The 18,705-nt window shown below is 41.0% G+C and overlaps 1 protein-coding gene across 1 annotated transcript in view; it reads left to right on the top strand.

Annotated features, from left to right (window-relative positions):
• The window catches only part of USH1G (USH1 protein network component sans), a 113,270-nt gene extending 110,198 nt beyond the window's left edge, over window positions 1–3,072 (top strand). Inside the window, exon 3 of the mRNA XM_089654868.1 lies at window positions 2,229–3,072. Within this exon, the coding sequence (XP_089510994.1) occupies window positions 2,229–3,072 (844 nt within the window). The remainder of the gene's footprint in view (window positions 1–2,228) is intronic.
• The last annotated feature ends 15,633 nt before the right edge of the window (window positions 3,073–18,705 follow it).

Genomic DNA, 18,705 nt, shown 5'->3' with positions numbered 1-18,705 from the left:
CAGAGATTGTGGAAAAGATACAATAGATAATAATCATAGATTGCAGACATAATACAGGAGATGGTCAGAGACTGCAGACGTGATACAAGAGATGGTCAGAGACTGCAGACATAATACAGGAGTTGGTCAGAGACTGCAGACATGATACAAGAGGTGGCCAGAGACTGCAGGCATGATACAGGAGATGATCAGAGATTGCAGACATGGTACAAGAGATGGTCAGGGACTGCAGACATGATACAGGAGATGATCAGAGATTGCAGGCATGGTACTAGAGATGGTGAGGGACTGCAGACATGATACAGGAGATGATCAGAGATTGCAGACATGATACAAGAGGTGGCCAGAGACTGCAGGCATGATACAGGAGATGATCAGAGATTGCAGCCATGGTACAAGAGATGGTCAGGGACTGCAGACATGATACAAGAGATGGTCAGAGACTGCAGACACAATACAAGAGGTGGTCAGAGACTGCAAACATGGCAAAAGAGGTGGTCAGAGACTGCAGACATGGTACAAGAGATGGTCAGAGACTGCAGACATAATACAGGAGATGGTCAGAGAATGAGGACATGATGCAAGAGATGGTGAGAAACTGCAGACATGATACAAGAGATGGACATGACCAGACACCTCAGTGACAGTCTCCAGGCAGGCCCGGCCCCCAGCAGCCCCCTTCCTGGCTCAGGGAAAGGAGGGCAAGAATGGGTACACATGAAACTGAATTTGACTTGCAGGCAGCACAGATGATGACAACCTCACCTCCTCCAGTGACAGTCTTTCCCTATCACGAAGGCTCTGCTGCGGACAGTCCTGGGCTTGGTTCCATCCACAGTCCACCACCACCAGTATCTGGAGGTATTTATGGCGGCTGCTGGTGGTGGCAGGAAATGCACCAGCCACCAGGACTTCAAGATCAGACACCGCCTCCCGTACACAGTAGCAGTGCATGGAGCCTCAAAAGATCTGTCAGACGGCTTTCTCTCAACGGGCATTCTTCGCTCACTTGTCTTCTGACATTTATGGAGAGGAAAAAAGTGCCAAACAGTCTGTAAAATAACAAGCGATTGGCAACACCAATTCCACTACAAGAGAATCTGCTGCCAATGACTCTCCATGGTGTTGAAAATATGTTTATACATTGCTAAAATACTTGGGGGTTTATTTATAAAAAACTTGCTGCACAAATGTCAGAAACATTCATCCAAATTGAACAAAATGTCACCATATATTTTCAAATAGATTAATTTATCATCAGATGCATCTAGTGGCCAAAATGCAGTATAATTTCCCAATGAGTTGTTTCAGAAAACTATACTGCATTTTTCTACTAGGTGGAGCTAATGACACAGGAATTAATCTATTTGAAAAAAAAAACTGAAATTTAGTGCAGCTTTCATGAATATTTCTGATATTTGTGCAACAAATGTTTTATAAACAGACCCCCAGGAATGTTATATGTTACGTAGATGGTTGCTGCACTCCTATCCAGTTCACTGTGCATGTGAGTAAATAAAGCAAATGGACACCCACAATGTTGATAAAATCTTGTATTAGGTCAATCGTTAGATACGTTTTTAAGTCTATATTTTACTAATATCTACTGTCCAAGTTCCAGCAAAGGTGTCACAGCAGACTGTGTCCAGGCTTGGAAATCTGTCCCTAACCACAGGTAGCCCCGTGGTGTGTGGCTACATGCAAACAGTGGCTGTCAGCCTGTCCTTGGTTTGTATAGGCTGAGGTCACCACTATTCACATGCCATGTCATTCCAGCCAAAAGGATTTGCTGATTCTTGCCACTGGAATCTAATGAATGTGGCTAAACGGTTATATGAAGGAGGCCAGATAATTCCTGGGAAGGCCCACATTTGGACTGATATGTAAGGAATAAGGTGCAGCTTGGCAGACTTTCACCGTTCAGTCATTGGTAAACAAAAATGCTTTTTCTTATGACATGTGATTGGGTTTTCTTTGCAAAGTGAAATCTAACTTCATTCACTAAGCTCTGGAGCAATTTACCAGAGGGAGGGAGGGAAGTGCAACTTCCCTTACAAAGTGAACAGCCTATTTGCCTTTAGCAAATCAATCTCATAGAGTGAATGTTCAGCAAATAATTTTGGGCAAATGTTGGGTAAAATGATCATGAAATCTGATAAATATTACCCATGTTCTCTCTCCTCAGCCCTTTTAATAAACAGGTGCATTTTGTCTTCTCTTTTTCCCAGCTCAGTGAGCCAGCGCTTCCCCAGTGCCACATTACTTGCCACCATGCCATATTCTCACACTGCAGGCACCACAAAGGGCAAATCAAAGGTGCAAAAGAAACTGGAGAAACGGAAGCAGAATGATGGAACTTTTAAGATATATGAAGATGGTCGGAAGAGTGTGCGCTCACTTTCTGGACTTCAGTTAGGAAATGATGTCATGTTTGTGAAGCAAGGCACCTATGCCAGTTCCCGGGATCGAGGCCGACAACATCTCCGGGATATGTTCGTTCATGAGGAGGATTCATTATCAAGGGCTGTCAGTGACCCCGGACTACATGTCGATTCTGCTCACTCTGAGGTCAGCACTGACTCTGGGCATGATTCACTTTTCACCAGACCAGGTCTTGGCACTATGGTTTTCAGGAGGAACTATCTAAGCAGTGGGCTGTTTGGAGTAGGCAGGAAGGAGGACAATGGACATACCATAGAAAGTGAACAGGTGAAGCTGCGGAGTAGACTCAAACGTTCTTCAAGTTTGGACGATAGTATTGGCAGTGCCAGAAGCCTGCAGGAGAGAAATGAGCGGGAGCTGCCTTGGGAAGAGGAAGAGTTAGGGTTGGATGATGAAGAGGAACCTGACACCAGCCCTCTAGAGACATTTTTGGCATCACTGCATATGTCAGAGTTTTTCACCCTTTTGCAGGGTGAGAAGATTGATCTGACAGCTCTGACACTTTGCTCAGACAATGACCTTAAAGGTATACACATTCCCTTGGGACCTCGCAAAAAAATCCTTGATGGAATCCAGAGGAGAAAACAGGCACTAGATAGACCCCAATCAATAGGAGATACTGAGCTGTAAGTATTTTAATGCTAAAACACTCTTGAATAATCTACTTTTATCTGAAGGGATGATGGTAAATTATATTTTGGTAGTTCTATAGAAGCATAACTGGAGGATTCAAGCAAACTTTTGGGTCCAGCAGGAAAAACTTTTCATAGCAGGTTGCTAACAAACTGTAAATCTCAATAGGTTAACATGGATCCTGTCATCTGTGGCTATTGCAATATACAAATTAACTTTACTACAAATGTACCATTTTTGAAGTCCATTAAACTTTATCAAGTCAAAATATTTTGTTGGGTTTTTTTTGGATAGAGTAGGAGATGGCTAGAATTCATGTCAAGTTATTTTTTTCTGAAATCATCTCTTGGACAGTGGTCACCCGAACAGATGTCTTCCATGGCTGATTGTTCCAGTGACACACATAAAATTATGGACTTCCCATTACTTTCTCTCTCATTGATGATGGTCACCAGAAATAGGGGTGGAATGGTGGCACTGGATTCCAAAAGAAGTCTGCAATAGCAGCATTAAAGTGGTTGTAAGCCTCAGACATTAAATATGAACACAGCATGTATATGTGTCTCAGTTAAAAACACTAAATATTATTTTTCAAAAACAGTAAAGTTAGGGCTGATAACAGGTGTACCACATCATCATAAGAGGGTGTTACCACAGGTGTACCACAAATTTAATCATAAAAGCCAGATAAGAGAGTAGTTCCCCTTTGTATCAATTCAGGGATATTCAACTTGTACTTTTGTTGGACAATCAGCTCTCGGAGCTCTCCTCACTGAGCTCTGCAGAGTGTAATTTCAGTTGTCCACTCCCTTTTTTTCTGACAGCTCAGACAAACTTTATAAATTATGGATTTTGCATAGTTGTAGAGAAGAGAATACTGCAGATAAACAGGTACAACTCCTTAGTAGGATTTGTTTCATCTCTGTTTATCACCTGAGGCCAGTCATTTCATTGGGTATATGTAAGGGTTAACAACCACTTTAAGAGTGTTTGTTTTAAAATTAATCAGCAGAGAAATAAGAGAAAGGAAAAAAGCCTTAAGGACATTCAGCCAAAAAGGCTCAAAAAACATTTGACCAACAGAGAAAAAATATCCTTACACTATAGAATATGAATACTAAATAATGAGAGATACCTCTCTCACTGTGCACAGGCTATGGATATTCCCATGTGAATGTCAGAGCAAATGGGTGTTTGGTTGGATTAACCACTGGGTTGTTAGGGAGCCAGCACTCACCAGCATCCTAATAACCAGTGACTCATACCTGCCCAGCACATTCAGCTGTCAGTTGGGGATTCCTGGCTAAAAGCTGAATGTAAAAAAAAATGGACAATGTAAAAAAACACAGTATAGTGCCTCCCCCCCAATTCTTTCCAAGCCCTTCCAGTCTAGCATGAATTTAGGGGGTTGTCAAAAAATGGCATGGGGTCTCGTTCAAAATTTATGCCAAGCCCTACAAGTCTGGGACCCCATGAAAAAAAAAACACTGAAAGCTTATAAACATAGTGCAGGGACCTCATATTATTTCCCCTTCTGGGAATGTCTTTAGCCCTTAGCAGCCATTCTCAGCCAGGGTTTCATGGAACCCTAAGGTTCCTCCAGGGGTTGTAAGGGGTCCTTCTGGCTGGTTGACCTTCCATTTGATGGTACCTGCATTGTTACAGCCAACAGCATGAAAACAGTTATCTCTTTTATCTGTCTGTAAGGGTTGCATTACTCCTACTGACCAACAATGTAAGGGACCATTGACTCTTTACTTTAGGGCTTTCTAAAAAGCTGAGAAAGGCTGTCCTATAATGCTAAGCAATTTTCTCAATTGTTTGAATGTTCTTTAACCACTTGCAACCACTTGCCCTCCAGTGGAATTACCCCCTTCCTGACCAGGCCATTTTTTACAATATGGCGCTGTGTTACTTTAACTGACAATTGTGTGGTCATGCTAGTAATGGCAGCGATCAGTGACTTATAGCGGGACTACGGCAGGCATTCTGACACTGGGGGGGGGACTGACTAACTGTCACTGATATTCCCAGTGATACTAATACAGTGATCAGTGCTAATAAAAAGCACTGACACTATACTAATGGCACTGGGCAGGAAGGGGTTAATATCTGGGGCACAGCATGCTGGAGCTGATAGGGGACAAATCTGTATTGTTTACAAACAGACCTCATCCCCGTCAGTGTTCCTTGGCGTTTGCCGTGTAATCTCCGGCCGGGACCCGATGATCAATAGCTGTAGCCACCAATGGTGGCATGGGTAGGGCATGAGCGCCCTCTACCCGGAAATACAAAATCACGTATATATACTGTATGTGATTTCTCACAGCCCTGAAATCCTGTAGCTATAGGGCAGTCGGGAAGCGTTTAACTCCTATGATTTTTTTTTTTCTCTTAGGATCGAATGTTAGGGAACATTAGTTTCACCCTGCAAAAGGCAAAAGTAACTGACATTTCATACATATCATATACTGTACATTATGGGTATTATTTGTCACTTTTGTGCAAATGCTCAAGCATGTGAAAGCAACATTTTTTTCCTGCATACAGTGGATATAAAAAGTCTACACACCCCTGTTAAAATGCCAGGTTTCTGTGATGTAAAAAACAGTAAAATTAGGGCTGATAACAGGTGTACCACATCATCATAACAGGGTGTACCACAGGTGTACCACAAATCCAATCATAAAAGCCAGATAAGGCTGGCCATACATTATACAATTATCTGGAGATTTTTGGTTTAGATTTACCAAAAACCATATAATAGGAGGTCAAACCTAAACAACACTTTCAGTTGTATCCAATTAGGCAGGCCCTTGCACTACACAGTTGAAGGTAAATCTAAAGGAAATTGGGCAGAAAATTGGAAGATAATTGTATAATGTATGGCCAGCCTTAGGGAGTAGTTCCCCTTTGTATTGTCTTTGATTTATCATTGTCTCATTTGTATAAATGAGACAATGATAAATCGTTTCAGAAATTTTCCACCTTTAATGTAATGTATAAACTGTACAACTCAGTTGAACAACAAACTGAAATTAGGTGGAGGGAAGTAAAAATAAAAAACTAAAATAATATGGTTGCATAAGTGTGCACACCCTTAAACTAATAGTTTGTTGAAGCACACTTTGATTTTATTCCAGCACTCAGTCTTTTTGGATATGAGTCTATCAGCATGGCACATCTTGACTTGGTAATATTTGCCCACTCTTCCTTGTAGAAACACTCCAAATCTGTCAGATTGTGAGGGCATCTCCTGTGTACAGCCCTCTTCAGATCACCCCACAGATTTGCGATCGGATTCAGGCCTGGGCTCTAACTGGACAATTCCAAAACTTTAATCTTCTTCTGATGGCCAAAAAGTTCAACTTTGGTTTCATCAGACCATAGCACATTTTCCCACATACTTTTGGAAGACTTCAGATGTGTTTTTGCAAATCCGGTCTTAGATGTTTTTCTTCGTAAGAAAAGGCTTCCGTTTTGCCACTCTACCCCGTAGCCCAGACATATGAAGAATACAAGAGATTGTTGATACATGTACCAGACAGCCAGTACTTTACCAGATATTCCTGCAACTCCTTTAATGTTGCTATAGGCCTCTTGGCAGCCTCCCAGACCAGTTTTCTTCTTGTCTTTTCACCGATTTTGGAGGGACGTCCAGTTCTTGATAATGTCACTGTTGTGTCATTTTTTCTCCACTTGATGATGACTGTCTTCACTGTGTTCCATGGTATATCTAATGCCTTGGAAATTCTTTTGTATCCATTTCCTGACTGATACCTTTGAACAATGAGATCCCTCTGATGCTTTGGAAGCTCTCTGCAGACCATGGCTAGTGCTGTAGGCTGCAACTAAGAAAATGTCAGGAAAGGCCTACTAAAACAGCTGAACTTCATTTGGGGTTAATCAGAGGCACTTTAATTGGTGGTCGGTGTGTACTGACTCTTATTTAACATGATTTTGAATGTGATTGCTTAATTCTGAACACAGCTACATCCCCATTTATAAGAGGGTGTGCACACTTATGCAACCACATTATTTTAGTTTTTTTATGTTTACTTCCTCCCCCTAAAACATTTCAGTTTGTTTTTCAATTGAATTGTACAGTTTAGAGGTCACATTAAAGGTGGAAAAAGTTCTGAAATTATTTATCTTTGTCTATTTTTTTTTATATCACATAAACCTGACATTTTAACAGGGGTGTGTAGACTTATTTTTATATCTGCTGTAGACCCCTATAGGCTAAAAACATTGTAGCAGAAGAAGAAATACTACAGGGGAGACCTCTGCACTGTATACAAAGTGTAGATTTCTGTGCTCACCAATGACATTGTAATGAATCAGATACTGCAGAGATTGAACTGCTTCACAGAACAGATTCATTGTTACCGAGACCTGACATTGTTGATTACCCTAAAGTGTGTCTAAACGCGAAACCAAAAAAATGTAATATATTGTAGCTTACTGATCCTTGGTTTGGTGGCTGTATTCCTGCCCCTGGGTGACTGCATCATGCCTACCCGCGCTGCCATCGATGGCCTCAGCTGTCGATCACTGGGTCCCAGCCGGTGATTCCCCGCCAGCACCCTGCGATTTCCGAGTACCACTGACTGGGGAGAGAACTGTATGTAAACAATACAGATCTCTCCCCTGACAGCTCCTGCACACTGCTTTGTGTTGCAAAGCAAGGTGCTGACACAGTGAAACACACAGACAGCACACACAGTAAAACAGCACAGTTAACCCTTTGATCACCCCAAATGATAACCCCTTTCTGCCCAGTGCCATTAGTACAGTGTCAGTGCTTTTTATTAGCACTGACCACTGTATTTGTGTCACTGGGGATGTCAGCGACAGTTAGTCAGTTCCCCGCCAGTGTCAGAATGCCCACCACAGTCCCGCAATAACTCGCTGATCACCGCCATTACTAGTATAAAAAAAAAATTCCAGTATATATACCGCCGTTGTAGACGCTATAACTTTCAAGTAATCCAATTAATTTACACGTATTGGGATTTTTTTTTAGCAAAGACATGTAGCAGACTACATTTTGGCCTAAATTTATGACAAAATTTGATTTTTAACATTTTTTTACTTGATATGTTTAACCACTTGAGCTAGATATGCTAGAAAAAGAAAGGTACATAGTAAGACAAATGTGATAGAAATACCATATTAAATGGACAACTCACAAGAAAATAAGGGGAACTTTGACTTACCAGTTGTTTTACAATATAATAAACAATATAGAGCAGTGGAGAATATTATTTCAAAATACTGGAATGTACTGAGATTCGATACACATCTTAAAAATATTATACCAGAAAAACCTACATTTATTTATAAAAAGGCACCCAACTTGAGAGATAAATTGGTGAAAAATGTTATAGAGCCCCCCACACACACATTGAGTGTTAGTTTTTTTTTCAGAGAATTGGCTTCTATACATGTGGGAGATGTTATAGCTGTAGTAGAGTTACCAACAACCTGAGGAGAAGATTCACTTTCCAAAATGCTCACACTGGGAGGGAATAGAAAATCAAACAATTTATCTCATGCAATGCGAAGGGAGTAGTTTATGCTTTAGAATGCCCTTGTAACCTTATTTATATAGAGAGAACTAAAAGAGCCTTGAAAGATAGAATAAAGGAACATGTCTACAATATAAATAGGGGTTACAAATATCATCATTTATCACAGCATTTTTGCACATTCCACAACAAGGATGCTAGTCTTTTGCAATTTTAGGGCATCGAAAAACACACTAGCCATTGGAGAGGGGACAATAAAATCATAGAATTAACCACTTGAGCTCCTGAGGATTTACCCCCCTTAATGACCAGGCCTCTTTTTGCTACTCGGCGCTGCACTAATTCAACTGATAATTGCGCGGTCATGCAATGCTACACCCAAACAAAATTTACGTCCTTTTTTTCACACAAATAGAGCTTTCTTTTAGTGTAATTTGATCACCTGTGCGCTTTTTATTTTTCACGCTATAAACAAAAAAAGGTCAAACATTTTGAAGAAAAACAATATTTTTTACTTTCAGCTATAAAAAATATATAGTAAACTCAAAGTTGGTTATAAATTTAGGCCAAAATGTATTCTGCTACATGTTTTTGGTAAAAAAATCCCAATGAGTGTATATTGATTGCTTTGTGTGGAAGTTATAGTGTCTACAAACTATGGTATAAATACTGCAATTTACGCCATTTTTCTGCTATACAGCGCTGCGCTAGTTTAACGGACAATTACGCGGTCATGCAATACGGTACATAAATGAAATTTACATCCTTTTTTTCCCCACAAATTGAGCTTTCTTTCGGTGGTATTTGATCGCCTGTGCGGTTTTTATTTTTTGCGCTATAAAAAAAAAAGGCTGACAATTTTGAGGCTGACTTTTTGCTATAAAACATGTCCAGTAAAATAAAAATGCAAAAATTTAAATTTAGTCATAAATTTCTGCCAAAATGCATTCTGCGACATGTCTTTGCTAAAAAAAAAACCCCAATACGTGTAAATTAATTGGTTTACGTGAAAGTTATAGCGTTTACAAATGGCGGGAAAGATACTGGGATTTTTAGGGTTTTTTTTATACTAATAATGGCGGCGATCAGCAAATTATGGCAGCGATCAGGGACTTATGGCAGCGACCAGCGACTTATGGTGGGACTGCGGGACTGCGGTGGACATTCTGACATTGGGGGGTACTGACTTGGGGTCACTGACATCCCCAAAAACACTAATACAGCGATCAGTGCAAAAAAAAAACACTGACACTGTACTAATGGCAATGGGGAGGAAGGGTTAACTTTATTTTGCAGGGAAGGGTTATAGGAGTGAGGGGAGTGTTTACTAGGGGGCGGGGGTGTGTACTGGGTGGGACAAAGCTGATCGAGAAAGAGAAACTGTTCTTTCTCGATCAGCTCATCCTCGAGCTGACAGGGAAGTGACAGACAGCACAGCTACTGCAGCTGTGCTGTCTGTCACTGTTTGCCACCGACCGCTAAGGACCGGCTGTGACCTGGCAACTCACATCTGGACAGATAGGGCGGCGGTGCGCCTCACGCGCGCCCCCTATTTGTTTACAAAACACACCTTTTAAAATGTGGTTTTGCCTGCGAGTGCTGCCCTGCCGCCGTATATCTACAGTGGCTGGACGGCAAGTGGTTAATAGCTAAAAGTCAAAAATATCGTTTTTTTTCTCAAAATTGGTCTTTTTTTGTTTATAGCGCAAAAAATAAACAATGCACTGGTGATTAAATAACAATGAAAGAAAGCTCCATATGTGGAAAAAAGGACAGAAATGTAATTTGGGTGCAGCGTTGCATGACCGCGCAATTGTCAGTTAAAGTCACTTAGTGCCGTATCGTGAAAAATGGCCTGGTCAGGAAGGGGGGTATATCCTCTAGAGGACAGGTGGTTAAATAAACCCCAGTACACTCCTACAAAATATGCTTTAATGACAATACCACAAGCAAAGGTGTAAGAGACACATGTAAACCTCAGCACAATGATTATAATAAAATGAAACCAATCTTACAGAAGAACTTCAGATGTAATGTACTTACAGTGTACTTGGACTTAGTAAGGAGTATGAAATGTAAAACACAGTGAGGGCAATTTACTAAAACTGAAGCAGTAGTAACCAATCAGCTTCTGTCTTCAGCTTGTTCAGTTACGTTAGAACCTGACACATCTCAATAGATTGAAGGTCAGGCATGTACTTTTTTGTAAAGTAGTTCAACAAGACGTGTTAAGCATGCCAGACATGGGTCGAATTCCGAACGATATTTCAATCGAAAACATCGTTTGTTCTGTAATCCGATGGTGCCACCATTGATTTCGAAAATCAGTCACTTTTCAAGAATTTTCCAGAATGCCTGATAAACGAAAATTGGGAGGGACCATGAAAATCAGCCGGTGCCATTGCCCCACTAACAGAGCGAAAATCGGCCGATTTATTCTCAGGTCCGATTTTCGTTTGAAAATTGACCCATGTATGGCTGGCCTTAGACATGTTAGCATGTTGGGATGCATGGCACTGACACATGTATGGTACATCACATCTGCATTAATATAAATGCCTACTTGTGAATGGAATGGCCATTACTTGTTTATCACTTGATCCTATCATAGTGTAGAGCAGGGGTGTCAAACTAACGGCCCTCCAGCTTTTGAGAAACTACAAGTCCCATCATGCCTCTACCTTTGGGCAGTCATGCTTGTAACTGTCAATCTTGCAATACCTCATGATACTTGTAGTTTGGTAACAACTAGAGGGCCACCAGTTTGACACATGTGGTGTAGAGTGTGAATTGTGTCCCTGCTGATAAAAATACACATTGTCTTGTTTTTATTACAGATAGTGGCATGAAATGAGCGAGCAAAGACTGAATTACAGTGCCAGAAACTCGATGGGCTTTTACCAAGACAGTGACTGCCCCAGGCCAAAGATGTGCCACTAGAAGAGACCCACAACTCTCCCACAACTTGTGGGTCACTCAGGTGCCAAGAACCTCTACCTCTCTCCTCAGGTTTACCGTCTCTTCACATGGAAGGAAATCTGTTCCTGAAATCCTTCTGTTTACTTTCTGTATTATTTGTACAAAGAATTCCTAGGATCCTTTCCAGATCTGCTGTGAAAACACAAGAGGTATCAGCTTTGAATATCATTAAAGGGTTAATTCTCTTATACCAAATAACTGTCTATGCAGTTAAGGGGTGTCTGTAGATAAAAACAAACATTGAAACTTTGACTAAAGTTGAATAATGAACATATTTTAGGTGTAGGCCATTTACGTACCTCCTGAAGCCTGATGGAGATGGCATCATCCTGCTTTGCCTTGTTGCTAGGATGTTGCTGAGACATTCTCAGCCAATTCAGACCCCTCATGTGTGCTCTCTCTCCCCTGTCCCAGTAGCTCTGACCTCAGCGAGAGGAGATAGTAGACCACACATTCAGGAATTTGACAAGCTCGCTCCTGTGATGGTGCTGTGAACAGTGTTGGCTGTGGAGTGTCTTGGCAACATTCTAGACAAGATGGTATGACGCCATCTCTGAGAGTTTTTCAGCCAGGCATCAGGAGGGTACAGTATGTTAATGGATTACATCTATAGCAAGGGCATTATCCAACTTTAATTATAGCTACACAATTTATCTACAGACATCCTTTACCTTCATAGACAGTTTTGTTGTAAAGGTGACCTAACCCTTTAAACACTGGGGTGGGGCGACCATTTTCTCCCTGTCCTCTGTGCTAGCATCCTAGTTATTATTATTATCGGTGTTTATATAGCACCAACATAGTACATATTGTATATTCACATCAGCCCCTACCCTCAAGGAGCTTACAATCTACAATCCCTACATCACATATACACTCACGGCCACTTTATTAGGTACACCTGTTCAATTTCTTGGTAACACAAATTGCTAGTTAGCCAATCACCTGGCAGCAACTCAATACATTTAGTCATCCAGACATGGTGAAGATGACTTGCTGAAGTTCAAATTGAGCATCAGAATATGGAAGAAAGGGGATTTAGGTGACTTTGAAAGTGGCATAGTTGTTGATGCCAGATGGGCTGGTCTGAGTATTTCCAAAACTGCTGATCTACTGATATTTTCACACACAACCATCTGTAGGGAAATCAAGACTCATCAGACCAGGCAACCTTTTTCCAATCTTCTATTGTCCAATTTTGGTGAGCCTGTGTGAATTGTAGCCTCCGTTTCCTGTTCATAGCTGACAGGAGTGGCACCCGGTGTGGTCTTCTGCTGCTGTAGCCCATCTACTTCAAGGTTTGACGAAGTGTTTCTGTTGTGCATTCAGAGATGGTATTCTGCATACCTTGGTTGTAAGAGTGGGTATTTGAGTTACTATTGCCTTTCTATCACATCAAACCAGTCTGCCTATTCTCCTCTGATTTATGACATCAACAAGGCATTTTTTTGTCCACACAACTGCCGCTTGCTGGATATTTTCTCTTTTTTGGACCATTCTCTGTAAACCCTAGAGATGGTTGTGTGGGAAAATCCACATAGATCAGCCCATCTGGCACCAACAACCATGCCACGTTCAAAGGCATTTAAATCCTCTTTCTTCCCAATTCTGATGCTCAGTTGGAACTTCAGCAAGTTGTCTTCTAGATGCCTAAATGCATTGAGTTGCTGCCATGTGATTGGCTGATTAACAGTTTGTGTTACCAAGCAATTGAACATGTGGACCTAATAAAGTGGCCAGTGAGTGTATATACTAGGAGCTAATTAACCTACCAGCATGTCTTTGGAGTGTGGGGGAAAAATCATTCAAGTACATACAGGGAGAACATGCAAACTCTATTCAGATATTAAAGGATAAGTTCACCATTGGGAACATGTTACAGCCACCCTCTGCCCTCTCTCCCTGTGACAGCAGTGCAGGGAGAAATTCCCCGTACCAACTGTCACTTTTTGAAAACAGCCCACCGCCCACACAGCTGCATCATTAATTCACAAAGAATGTGAATGAATGAACTACAAGTCCCGACAGCCTTTGTGGCTGTCGGCTTGCAGTTCTCAATCTACTACCACGGCACTGTTGAGCGCTGTGGTAATTCATTGATTCTTCCTGTCACGGTGTATCTGCTTGCCCGTACCAGGAATGAGCACACAGATAAATTGACAGCTCCTGCCTGGCACCAGTGATTTGCTGATCATTGGTGCAATGCTTTCCAGGCTCAAAAAAAATAGTAAATGCACATTTTTTTACCTCTATAAAAATTGCATTTATTATTTTTCTTTAAAAGTGAACTTATCCTTTAAAAAATATGTAATGATATTTTTTAAAGCAAACATAAGGATTGATTTCTATAAATCCTATAGGAGCTGCACAAAATACTACACTTTCTGTATCATATCTTATGTTCCTGTGTTATTTTTTGTTGTATAAAGGTCTTTTTATATCTCCCCTGCACTGTCATTCTCTATCAGACAACTTCGTCTTTAGACATGGCCATCACTGTCACTGGAAGGCACATCCACTCAGAAATTGGGATATATGGATGGTAATGATTCAGATACCCTTCGTTCATCTTTCTATGACTCTTGTGAGTGCTGCATTGACCAGAAGCACCTACTGTACACTTTTTAAAAGATCGGAGGGGGAACATTATATCATAGGGACAATTCCAACATGAAGGTTCTTGCGGAGATCTTAAAGCCATCCTAAGAGTCAGCCATTCCTGCCAAAATCTCAAGTGGAGGGGCAGGAGACCAATGTCTAGGACACAAATGCCATTTTAAAATACAAAGAAGTATCACTGTAACTGAAATAATTTTGTGATGTTATGAATAATGATTTTTAAAGTAGTATTAAACCCTCAGTGTTTAGTTTAACACAGGGAGCAGTCTGTAAATTCCAATGCTGCTGGCTCCTGCTCTCTCAAAGCTGCTTCCCTGAACTTCCAGGCTTCACAGGAAAGAGTTAACAGTGAACAGTGTCGTCTACTGCCAGTCTGTTAGTTTGGTGGATGAAGGAAGGAGGAGCAGGGGAGTATCTTTCCATCCCAGGCTATGGGGCTGTGTGTTTCTATTTTATGGGTGACTCCATAGAATGCTGAAAGAGAAAGGAGCCACCCTGAAACAGGTAACCAGGGGTAGTGGTCATGGTGCCAGCTTAATCTGGAACAAATGCAGAGATTAAAAGATAAAGAAGCTGTGTACTCAGTAACTGCTGAAAGGGCTTAACAATGAGGTTTAATGTAACTTTACTCCATGAAATAGAAATGAAATCCTTAAATTATGTTCTGATTAATACAAGCAGTGTAAGCACCTGAAAGTAATTTGGCATCAACCTCTTGCAGGCTCTGTACAGCAGAGCTCTGACTGTGAGAGGAAGAAGCAGCACATGAAGCCACTCAGTTGTGGTGCAGTATATGGATAGGAGGAGAAAACAGAATGACAGAGATGAGCTCATCAGTTTGTTGCATCTTCTTTCACTGTCCAACCACAGGATCAAGGTGGGGTGAAGACTCATAAAAGTTACTAAGCATAGCAAAAAAATTACGTTCTCTTCCCAGGCCGGACAGGACTGTGTGGTTTGGCAGAGCTGTGAAATCTCAGAATGGGATGGAAGTGAAAAAATTGTCACACTTAACACTTGGCGCTCAGGAATGGATACCATCATTCTAGGTGTGATCCCATGGACCTTTCATAACCAGGACTGGAAAGCAATGGCAGTGCAGCCCTCCTCAGACCGGGAAAACCAACACTGCACAAAAACAAAAAAAACATAGAGGGTGCAAATGCCTAGAGCATTTCCTTAAAACAATTTATTGAAAAATATAAGAGACAAAGACATTACTCACAAACCAAGTAGGCAATTGGCATGCGGTTGGAAAAAACACACAATGTGGACAGCTCTCCACCTCCAATTGGAGACAAGATGGTGTAAACCACTGACGCGTTTCAGGGATCCTGTCCCCTTCCTCAGAGCAAAGGTTCTTCTCCAGTTGGAGGTGGAGAGCGGTCCACATTGTGTGTTTTTGCAGCCGCATACCAATTGTCTACTTTGTTTGTGAGTAATACCTTTTGTCTTTTATATTTTTCAATAAATTGTTTAAAGTAAAGTAATGCGCTAGGCGTTTGTTCCCCTCTTTGTTTTTATGTTCTTGTTCAGAATGGGATGGACAGAAGTGCAAAGGCTGTGTCAGGTGAAGCATTTCCCATAAATATGTATTTCATTTACGTATTTAGCTGTTTGCACAATGTTCAGCTATCCTCTGCTTTCTAGTTATAGCCACATGTAATATGAAAATGCTAATCAATCTGGTTAAAGTAGAACTCCAGCCTTATTTTTTTTGGTTTGGTTAGTGTTGGGAAGGGTCAGAACCTCTGTCAGGTTTTAATTGCTGTCTGTTATGGACACCCACCCACACTAGTGTTGACAACTGACAATGGGATAAAGTCAGGAAAAATCTTAAATGTTACGTTTGTCACCAAACAAGAGATGATGATTTTACGGGACACCTGTTGGTATGACAACTATCAAAGATTGTTTTGCCCTCACTATGAGGAGTTCTGCTCACTTGCTGTGGAAGAAAGTGTCCCATTTGTGGACACAGATAGCAATACAATCCTGACAGCTCCTGTAACCCTTCCTCAGTTCAAAGAATTTGGTGGGGGTTCTACTTCAACCCTTTTACTGCCACCAGCATTAGTATTATGGTGGCAGTAATAAGCAGAATGTTAACATTTCTCTGGATGCATGCTTATGACAACTGCCAACTCACTTATATGTGGACATGGCACCCCTTCTGCTGGACCCCCACCACCACAATGATCATCAGTGAACAGTTCTGAGCATGACTGTGTTGGCTGGTAATCAGTAGATCGAGTGCTGTCTGTGTTTTGTCTGCTGGGACTGAGAGCAGGGAAGGCATAAAGAGTCTAATAAATTCCTGAAGCCTCCATTAAAAGTACCTCCCACTCAAAATATGGCACCACCATAGCTTGTGACTGGACAGTGAAAGGAGAAGCAGCACAGTGATGAACTCATCTCTCTATCACTGCTCTCTCCTATCAACATGCTTTTTGTCAGCACAAAAACTGATTGGCTGCTTGTACTGCTTCCTCCTTTCACACTCTAGCCCTGTTGTACAGGGACTGCAAGAGGATGATATCAGGTCAGATTCCGATGCATGAAATTAAAAATACATTTAACAATGAAGTTATGATTATAGGGCGCCATTCATTTGTGTCTTTTATATCTGTTTAGAGTTCAGCTTTACATTACTTTTTTACATTTTTGTGCTGAGGCTTGGTTCACGCCTACGGGTGCAAGATGCATGGAAAAGAAGCCCCTGACTTTTTTCTAAAGATGCACCTTGTGGTTTGGGCCACACAAAAACATGTGGATTTGAAGATGCGTGGAGGTGCCAATAATATCTAATGGCACCACTGTGCTTCTACGACATGGCAGCGTGTTTATCTGCGTGTTTCCAACATGCAGTATTGAGAACCTAGGGTTAGGGTATATTATTGGGAGTTAATGTATATCTATAGGAAGTGAAAAGAAAATTCATAGGAGGCTAGATCCCCACTAGGACAGGTGTCCCCATTTGAAGATTTCCTCTCTATTCCTGTTCTGGTGGCATCCATAAAAGTTGGATTCTACCTCACCTTCTGTGGTCACCAAGGAGGGTGAATCTCCCCAGAAGGGACACAGGCAACATTAAAAACCTGACAAGGATTCTAACCCCCATCTATCTAACTGTGAATATGTCATGGCCAGGGATATACTTTACTAGACAAAAAGATGGGAGGGGAATGAAGTGCAACAACCATAGTGTACATTGTAAACTGTAATTTTAACAGAAAATGTAAAAAAAAGCACTAACAAAGTTAAAAAGGAGCTCGGCATGACAGTCAGGTAGCCACTGGAACAGAGATCGGACAGGCAACCAGGATGCCTTGCCTTGGCCACTGGCAAGGGAGCAGAGATGGAATGGAAGCAGGGAACTGCTGTCACTGGAGAGACAGGACATGAAGCCACCTTATGTTGTTGGAGAAGGCTGGAGCTGGAACAGGAACGCACTTCAAAGAAACCTGTCTGACAGGCTGAAGAAGAAACAAGATTGCTTTGAAACGCATTCCTGTTCCAGCTCCAACATTCTCCAACAACAGAAGATGTCTTCATATCCTGAGCCCCATGTTCCATCCACAGCTTTGGCTCTCCACCTACATGGAAGAAAAATATATTTGAAATATGTTTAAAAAATATTCTTCCCAAATATATTGATACTGTATATATAAATTTGAAATGCTACAAATACAAATCTACATTTTTGGAATGCATTTACAAATATATGTAAAAATATGTTAAAATGACTATTTTATATGTAAAAAAAAAATCTGAAGTATATATTTAAAAAAAATATATTTTTAAAAATATATATTTTTAATATATATTCTTCAGATTTTTTTAACATATAAACATATATTTTTAAATGCATTCCAAAAATGTAGATTTGTATTTTTAAACATATTTTTCATATATTTTGTAATAAAAACACATTGCAACATACAGTGTACATATATATATGTATGTATGTCTGTATGCAGTGGTGCATTTAGGTTTTGTGCTGCCCTAGGCAACACAAAAATTGGCTTCAACCCCCCCCCCCCACACACACAGACATTGACCAACAACACCCCAGCCCCCCCCACCAGCTCCGGACACCTCTGGGAACAAGAGTCAGGCTCTGCATACACCATCAAGCAGCCTGCAGCCTCTCTCAGATCCCACCTGGTCCCCCTGCTGCGTGTGCCTCTTTTTCCATTCCTTCTTTCAGGGGACAGTGCTGCCACTCTGAAAAATGCTGCTGCCCCCCAGAAAAATGCCGACCTAGGCCACTGCCTTGTTTGCCTTGTGGTAAATACACCCCTTATTGTATGTATGTGTGTATGTGAATATATTTTGAAATATAGCCAATATTTCAGCATTTCAAATATATGTCAATATATTTGGGAAGAATATTTTTAACATACAGTCAGGTCCATAAATATTGGGACATCGACACAATTCTAACATGTTTGGATCTATACACCACCACAATGGATTTGAAATGAAACAAACATGATGT

The sequence above is a fragment of the Staurois parvus genome, unplaced genomic scaffold (assembly GCF_062004578.1).
Source record: "Staurois parvus isolate SC_StPar_1 unplaced genomic scaffold, SC_StPar_1.0 ptg000813l, whole genome shotgun sequence".
NCBI classification, from domain to species: Eukaryota; Metazoa; Chordata; class Amphibia; order Anura; family Ranidae; genus Staurois; species Staurois parvus.
This window is presented reverse-complemented; position numbering and strand designations above follow the sequence as displayed.